Here is a 9,080-nt window from a genome sequence, read left to right as displayed (position 1 = left end):
GCCTTGACGCGCGTCAACCATTGACTTTGCATGTAAACTCGCTGCTTCTGTCGCGCCAGCTGCGTCCGGTGTGAATGCAGCATTATACATTGCACAAGTTATTGCTGTTGTATTGTCACATTGTAGAGTCTGGTTGCAGCAGGGCTGAATGACATGTGGTAGCGCTCCTTTTTACAAACGGGGAGTAATTGTCTTTCACTAAAGGAGCTGCTCAGCTCCTCTACAGTCTGGTGCAGAGGGTGGAAGGTGTTCATGATGGACGTAAGCTTGGACGACCCCCTCCTCTCAGCCACTTCCTCAGCTGAGTCCAGAGCACAACCTAGGACAGGCTATATGTAGCCATTTTAGCATTATTGAGTCTTTTAAAAGGTCCGGTTGGAGTTGTGTAAATAAAACTTCTGACTTACTTATGTTCCTTCTACATAGAGCACATCACTCTAGTCTTATAACATTACTACTATTTCTTTAGCACTTTAAGCCACTTTTTAAACTTTAATGGAACATATGTCTGTTTGATGACATGTGCCATTTTGGCTCTTGCTGAACCGATAACTTGCTGTGGCCGGTCGCATTCAGCCTGCAGGCCTGGAGGGTGACGCATTTGTTTCAAGTGATTCTCCTTTTTTAACTAATGTTAATTTTTCTTTTCTTTTTTTTTTTTTTAGAAACGATTGCAGGGCAGATTGAAATCCCCTCTGTGTTCACCAGCGACCGTGCTGCAAAATTGCTCAAGACTGTCCTTCATGAACCTGGGTGAGGAAAAAAATACCTGATCAGAGAAAGGATGCTGTATAACGGCCAGCTTTAGATTTGGACCTGATAATAGTTAAAGTTGTTTTTCTCTTTGTCGACAGAGCCTATGTGATACTGAAGCCCGAGTTCACTTTTCCACTTTCATATTACCTGATTCCATTTACTGGGGTGGTTGGCATGATTATTCTTGTCATGTGTGTAATCCTGGTAAGTAGAAATAATACATTATTTCTTTTATTTTATTTCTATGCTTGCATCAGGATATATTACTGATCTTTAGGAATGTTTCCAGTATACCATGCCCTCCTACTGCTAACAGAGGATTGTTTTTCGATGAGTGTGGAGTAACGGCGGGTTATACTCCTGCATCAGTATGTTGCAGTGAGCTTTGCGAAGATATTTTTGAATTATGCCCAACATTGAAGCGTGGTCTGCTCTATGTTATTCCACACCACAACGCAAGAGGGACAGTCACAAACTAGCTGTTGGTCTGGGTCTAGATAAGGCAGAGGTGGTGAGGATGTGGTGGCAAGTTTGTGCGAGAACAGAGAGACATGAGGGCGAAAAAGAGCAGGGATCCAGGTGGAAAAAGGCTCTTCTAGCTGGTGCATCTTCATGAGTCGTTTTCCATAATTGCGGTCATACAAACAAGACAAGCCGTTTTTTCGTTGTGATCACTGAGTCCAGGCCCGGCTATTTTTGCCCAAATATAATAACACTTGACTCCTGACACCTTCTAGCGTTGACATCACGGTGCGGTAAGCCTAGTGTCATTCTCCCTGCTTTACAAGCGAAATCAATGGGATCTACTAGACACATCTGCAATCAACAACAATTATTGAAGATTTAAAGAGAACTTCACCATTGAAATTTGCGAGAGCTATAGTTAAAGTGACAATGCCCACGTGCATGGCAGTTGGATGTTGTAATACATTGGATAAAAGTGGAAAAAAAAAATTGCTTATTTCACCTTTCCAAATCATGATCCTCCACGGAGAGGTTTGTCATTGGATTGCCTAATTGAAGAGGGAGGATTTGACATCAAAGTTCTGGCCAGAGATAAAACACTTCATTAATCGGTTATTCTCTGCTTCGCATAGTGCACTGATTATCACCATCATGGATAATAGCGCGTTGTGACAAACATAAGATACAGCACTAAGACTTGCTCAATGTCACAAACCAGTAGGTGGCAGTAGTGTTTTGCTTCCGAGACACCGACCACAACCAAACTTGCTTGGGAACCTTCCGCCAAAACAATCCCGCCCCCTTGATAATCGATCAGGCAAATTTACTTTATTCACCCGTGTAAAGTCGGGCACCACTCGGGAGATTTCGAAAATGCAAAGTTGAAACAGCCGCTTCACTACAACTTTAATGTAGATCACTTTCAACACATCGTCAGAGCTGATTGCAGCCTGTTTAACCTGGTGGGCTGCAGCGTGTTAAGCGTCCCAGAAGCACCCAGCACTGGCAGCCTCTCGAAAATACACGTCCGTTTGAATTTACACCATTAGGGTTGTTGAAAAATATATATACTATAAAAAATATCAAACTCTGACCTTGTATCTGGATACATAACTAATCTGGCATGATATTGATACTAAGGACAGTATTTGTTTGCATGTTTTTGCTTTTGCTAATGTTTGATTTCTGGATTACTTCCACATTTTGAGAAAAATACCTCAAACAACCTTAACATTGTGTTATATTTTTGCTGTTGATTTGCATTTATTTGCACACATAGTTAGTTAGCGTCTGTAATTCTGTTAAGAAGGATTTTCCATATTGAGGTTGGAAAAAGGAATTTTTCATTTAGATAAAACATTTTTATGGCTTTAGTTATTTCCCTGTGTATCACAGATGGTTTTGAGTACCAGCTATTTTCCTGCTTATCAATATAAAGTTTTAAATGATAACATCTGCACAACGCTGATAACTGAACTGACTCTACATTAATCTAGAGCAGAGAGGATCGTTCAGGCAGGAAATCAGGGGATGAAAAGCAATGCACATCTAAAAAAAATAAAAAATATTATCATATCCGTCATTGAAATGTAACTGTATAGCTCTAATTTTAACAGACAAAAAGATGGTAATTAGAGGCTGGTTTCTGGGTTAGTTAAGCCTGAGTTAAAAGTTTATTACCCCTGTAGAAGGAGTTAAAATAGGAATGATCCAGAGAAACATAATTTTAAAATTAAATGGTTACAGATTTTGGCTCTTTACACAAAAGTTTTTTTTTTTTTTTTTTAGATAACCAGCACTCAAATGAAGTTATAGTTAAGTCTGTTGGATAAAACGTAATTATATAACATTATTGCCTTGTACTTTGCCATGGCTACCAGAGGCCCACTTTGCTTTTGTTGTACAGCCATATATGGTGAGAGGCTGCTGAAATTCCCCTTTAAATGCAGCTTTTATTGATTAGACACACATCACCCTAATGTTTTAATCAGCCTGTTTGAAGTTTCAGTGTATTAACTGTTTTCTTCCAGGTTATACGATGCGTTCAGTACAGAAAACGTATGAGGAAAAACCGTTTGACCAAAGAGCAGCTGAAGCGCATTCCAACTCATAAGTTCAGGAAAGGTAACGCGTTCTCTCTTCTTTTTACCATGACTCTCATTAATCACACCATTGATCCTTTTGTTGTATTTTGTTCAACTCAATCAGCAGGTGATTGATATGCTTGATATTTTCCTTTAAATCTGTATATTTGTGTGTCTAATGAATCAGTTTTATGAGCGCTGAATAATCTGGGATGTCAAAGTTACAGTTCTAACACCAATAGCTACTTTTTAATGAAGGGAATTTCATTCATTTTCGTTGCAAGCAAAGAACTGATACTGTCTAAAGGAATGCAACTTTGCATAAAGTTTCAATCCATGAGTTTTCCGAGTAACTTTCTTGATTAAAAAAAATACAATTCTAATTCATTTTTCCAATTTTCTTTTTTAAATGTTTTTTTACATAATTTTTTATTTATTTGATAGAATTTTATTTAAAAACAAAAAACGTTTTACATATTATATATATATATATATATATATATATATATATATATATATATATATCATTTATTTTTTTCTTTGTTTTTGTTTTTATATTTCACTGTTGTAGATCGAGTTTTACCAATTACATTCTTTTCAAATGACGTTTTATAGATCACATATTCTTCACTTCTGGGGGCGCTCTCTGCTCTTAAGCGCAGTTTGCAATTTGTAAAACTCAATAAGAAAATTGGACTGAAAATATAGAATTTGTTAACAATTATGAAATAAAAAAATATAAAATTGAAATTTTTGAAAAAAATTAAAACAAAATATGAAAAATATGAAAAACTTAATTAAAACAGTTTCATTTTTTAATTGCATTTTTTTTATCTTCAAATTTTTATTTACAAAAATTTTTGTCTTTTTAAAAAAAAAAAAAAAACTCCATTTACAAAACATGTTCTTTGCTTAGAACATTATCAGAATAAAATGTTCTCCATAGAATTTACAGGAACTGTATGTCGGTTTCCGATAGCTCTCCCCAGAAAGAACCAGGTCCAAACACGACAAAACCAGTCCTGTGACTAACAGGACTGGTTCAGAGACACAGAAGCAAAACACAAAACTCTAAAGCTTGCCTGTTAATCGGGTAGCAGAGTGATTGTGTCTGCTAGAAATTTTAATGGACTCCCAAGTTTCCCTGAATTCCCAGATGGAGCTGCTGCCTGAACATCTGAGTTTTTCTAGCATAGTTATGATCTGCTTCCTTCATTCAGCAATTGTGAGGGGAAGGAATATTTAGTTTATAGATAGGCAAAAGTCTGTCAGAAAAAAACGCTGAAAACACATTCAGTATAACTGTTTAACTCTCATCAGCTGGTGACTATTTGCATTTATTGCAAAAAAAAATAAAATATATTTCAGTATATTTTAGAAACTTTATGAAATATTTGGCACTAGTTCAGGTCATGTTGGTCATAGATTGAGGCCCCTGGTCCTACTTTAAAATATTTTCACTATTTATATATCAAGATACATATTGAAGTCCTGTATTGACCTCTAACTATGTATCAATCCTTCAAGCAGACGGCTCTTCTCAGAATCTCACCTAGTGACCTGAGAGGTCCAGATCTGCCTCTGAATCAGTTATGTGACCCAGAGCGCCGCTTTACAACATTCTGAGCTCCCCTTAAACAGCAGAGCCAACTAAGCTAACATTGGTTCCTAGCCATCAAAACAGATCTGAGCCTTACCCGATCAGACATATTTTTGATTCTCTAATGTAGGATTTAATCTAGGCAGGTGAATGTTTCATTGTCTTTACCAGGAACTCACAATTCTCATTTCGCTTTCCAAAAAGGTCTCGTAGCAGTTTCCAAAGCAGAGACAAAGACGATGGCCTTCAGGGGTGCTAAACCTCACTCATACCCCTTTCCCACTTGCTGAAAACCCATTTAAACCCGGGAACAGTCGGCTTTTAGTGGGAGTGGGAACAGATCACTGATGTGTTTCTACCCGGTTCAAACAGCTCGGCAAGCGACCCACATTTAAATTGCCTCTGCTCTGATCGACATGCTGTGGGAACACCAGAGGAGTTCTGTCAGATCAGCATGCCTATAGCAGAGATGGGAAATGTGGAGTCAACAAGTTCTCTCCATGACCCACTGAAGTAGGTGAGTCCAATCTTCACCGTGAATCAACCTGTGCAGATTGGACTCAACTGGTTAATATGCTGGGTAGATTAAATACATGATATGGAGATGATTTGTTGACTCCACATTTCCCATCTCTGGCCTATAGTCAATATGCATGCGCAAGACGTCAGATTTGCGTTAATCCCTTTAGTTTTGTACAAAAAAAAAAAAAATGCACGCTCAGATCACCATAAGCTTAAAAAAACACCAAAAAGTAAGTGGTTAAATTGTTTTTTGTACATGACTAAAGGGATACACGCCCGTTGAGGTAGTTTAAAGTCTATTGTCTGTATAAAACTAAAGGGATAAACGGGTATTGACTATGGGTATGTTGGTCTGACCGGGTATACTCATCAGACAGAACACCGGGTCGACCCGCTAAATTACGTAATACCATTGAACTCAACATATGGACGTCGACACCGTGCCAGTTGCTTCTGATCTAACAAGCAGAGCAACTCTGTTTACATTCGATAAACAGGGAGCCGCTCTGGTGAGAGGGATTCAGACAGATAATAGACAGAAACAATAAAGCACACTGACTATGCCCTGGCTTCTTTAAATGTTGCTCTCCATTGTTTACTTTCCTGATGCCTGTCGCACTGGTGACATCATCAATGCTAACCCAACGTTATGATGTCACCAGTCACACAGCTGCGGACAGAGGCCACGCAGCTGCCAGCGAGGGGTTAGACTCGGCTTTTCGGTCAAATTGGAAAAGAGCCAAAAGCCAGTTGTTAGCGGGTCGACCCGGTTTTAAAAAACCTGGGTTTTCAGTGGGAAAGCAGCTTCAGTTCATTCAGCTTCACTTTAATGAATCCAGTCCTCATTCTTCTGGGCCTTCTTTTCCTTTCAGGAGATGACTACGATCTATGTGCCATCTGTCTGGATGAGTATGAAGAAGGAGACAAGCTGAGAGTTTTACCTTGCTCACATGGTAAACGTCCTCTGCGCCATTTAAAAGTCTCAGAGGAAGAAATCACTCATATATCATCTTAAAGTTTTATGAAGATTTTAACTTATTTTTTAATATTTCTGTGTCATAAAAAAAAAAAACATTTATTTGTACACTTAATTGTTTCTTTTCTGGTAATTCATTTGTCAGCATATCACTGCAAGTGCGTCGACCCATGGCTCACCCTGACCAAGAAGACATGCCCTGTGTGCAAACAGCGCGTTACACGAAACAACCCAGGGCACCCCGAGTCCGACTCCGAGGAGGAAACCGGTGGTCCGAGAGAGGAGGAGGAGCAGGCAGCAGAGGGGACGGGGGACTCTGAGCGCACTCCTTTGCTCCGCCCGTCCACGCCTAGCTCTCCTCCTGGGAACCCAGGAGCCTACTCAGCCACCACCACCACTGCCCAGTGCCTTGTCTCTCCGCCGCACCCTGACTCCCCCATCCGGAGCTACGAAGGTTACTACTCCCCACAAGAAGACACAGAGTCTGAGAGTAGTGACGGGGGAGAGGATCAGCACTACAGTGACAGCGACACGGCTCAGCTAATTGGCAGGAAGGACCTGGTGGTGTGAACCTTTTGGCAAAAAAAGCCAGTTTTACTCCGAAAGGAAGAAAAGCAAACGGGGAGGGAAGTTTCGCCATTTTAAGTGTGCCGATTTAGCGTGCTGTTGCTGTTTGGATTATTATCACACTTCTAAACAATTTCCACATTTGTCATTTTCTAACAAATGTTTTTTCCACTTATCAGAGGGAGACTTATTTTGAAAGTTAAGGCAGTAAATCTGTTTCACCAAAGTAAATTTTAAGCTATTCCCCTCACATAGACATGGTAACCCTTACTCTCACTCTGCCCGCCCACTTCCTGTCTGATTCTGTGACTTTATTACACTACAGGACCTGATCACTAAAGCCGCCCCATTGTAGGTCTGACCAAAGCTAATCTGGTTGAAGTGGTTTAGGGAGGAATCCTGCTGAGGTTGGAATGGGTGGGGGTGTCTTCTCGCTTTTACTTTTGTTAAGGAAGAATAAATGTTTCTCGTTTCGATGATAAAATCCACTATTCTAGAACGTCTGAAAGCTTTTATACCTTGATGTTGGCATTGCTCTGTGGGCAGTTTTTGGTTTGATCCCATTTATTGATTTTGAGTGAACTCAGGTTTATTTCACAGTTAAAGGTCAGTGAGAATCTGAAGTGAAAAACCAAGTGCAAAAAAAAAAAGAACGGATGGGTTTCAGTTATAATTTTTGTTTTCTTTGCTTCTTTTACTTCTTTATTTTCAGTTTTTACATACGTACAGATTGAGCATTAAAACGCATTGCCTTACATTGGCCTTGATGTTCATGTTAAATGTTCGCTAATCGAGTAGTCGAGGTAGACACTCCTTCCTCAGTTTTAGTTTGATTTTTCTTGTTGAATTGTGTCTTGTTTCATGGTGTAATAACTTGTTTCCTGTTTTTGTTTTTTTAAGTGGAGGGAGTTTGTTTCTGTGGAAAGATTGTTTTATTTGTACCCTAACATCAGATAGATCAGGGCTAAACTAAGGCTGGTTATGCTCTTTTTAATACGGCCTGTTTAGTGTCATTTGTGTGAAAAACACAAATGGGACGTTTTAGAAGGTTTTGACCGTACTGTTTTAATGCTTAAATAAGAAAAAAAGGACCATCTTTAACATGAGCTCTGAAGTTGAAAAGTATTGACTACTGTTAAAATTTGCTGATCTGTGTGACTCTAAAATCGAATAAACAGGGTTTTTTTTTTTTTTTTTTTAAACCATTTCGCTTTTAACAAGCTGTTCATACATGTACATTAGGATTTATGATTTTTCTATTGAGGAAGAGTGCAATTATTGTATTATTTGATTTAATGCATCATAAAATACTAAATATGATGGAGAAATGATTGGGATTATCATCTTGTCAGCAGGGGTTGAAGGTGCATCACTAAAAATGTGGATTACTAGAATTCCTTCCTTCACATTTTTCTGCCAGTGAGCCTCCCCACGTTGTCAAGGATTGATCTGGATCTGTTCGCAATAGAAGGACTCTTTTCATATTTACAAATTGCTTTGAATTTATATTTTGTACTGTAGTTTTTTTTCTATATCTGAGCTTTAGTCTGTTAATGGAAACAAATGGAAATGTAAAATCATTTAAAACTCAATTATCACACGTTTTTATTTTAAATTTTTTTTTTAGAATGTGCCTGAGTTATCAGACATTACATGTACAGTCTGTAAAGACTCATAGAAGGTAAGATTAAATGTCTTTATTGTGAACGATTTAAAAGAATTTAAATGGGATGTGTTGCCATAATTTGCTGGAAAAGGAAAGTTGATGTGATTTCTCTCTACAGATGCTCATTGACACATGATTCTTGATAATAAAGCCACTATAATAAAATAAAAATCTTGGGAGAGTCTTATTATTTAGTCTTTTATATTCCCATTAGTGATCACTTGGAAAAAAATTAAAGCAGCACATCAGCACTGTGTGAAAGGATCCATCTAACTTGAATCATTTTATTAAATCACAAACTAGCATGTTTTCCTTTAGTGTAACACTTTTGACATTACGGGAGCTTTCTGAACATTATAAGAGTAGGACAGATTTAAAAAAGAAAAAGTCATATTACCAGAATAAAGCCATAAAGATATGAGAGGAAGGTCTTAATATGTCACG

General features: G+C 38.3%; 1 protein-coding gene across 1 annotated transcript in view; it reads left to right on the top strand.

Annotated features, from left to right (window-relative positions):
• LOC107099789 (E3 ubiquitin-protein ligase RNF167-like) overlaps positions 1-8,786 on the top strand; it is a 15,372-nt gene extending 6,586 nt beyond the window's left edge. The window contains exons 6-10 of the mRNA XM_015398053.1: positions 666-753; positions 855-960; positions 3,252-3,345; positions 6,300-6,380; positions 6,549-8,786. Of these exons, the coding sequence (XP_015253539.1) occupies positions 666-753; positions 855-960; positions 3,252-3,345; positions 6,300-6,380; positions 6,549-6,973 (794 nt within the window). The 3' untranslated portion in view covers positions 6,974-8,786. The remainder of the gene's footprint in view (positions 1-665; positions 754-854; positions 961-3,251; positions 3,346-6,299; positions 6,381-6,548) is intronic.
• Positions 8,787-9,080: the final 294 nt, after the last annotated feature.

The sequence above is a fragment of the Cyprinodon variegatus genome, unplaced genomic scaffold (genome assembly GCF_000732505.1).
Source record: "Cyprinodon variegatus isolate N-32 unplaced genomic scaffold, C_variegatus-1.0 Scaffold908, whole genome shotgun sequence".
NCBI classification, from domain to species: domain Eukaryota; kingdom Metazoa; phylum Chordata; class Actinopteri; order Cyprinodontiformes; family Cyprinodontidae; genus Cyprinodon; species Cyprinodon variegatus.
Note: the sequence above shows the minus strand (reverse complement) of the source record. Positions and strands in the feature narration are given on the sequence as shown.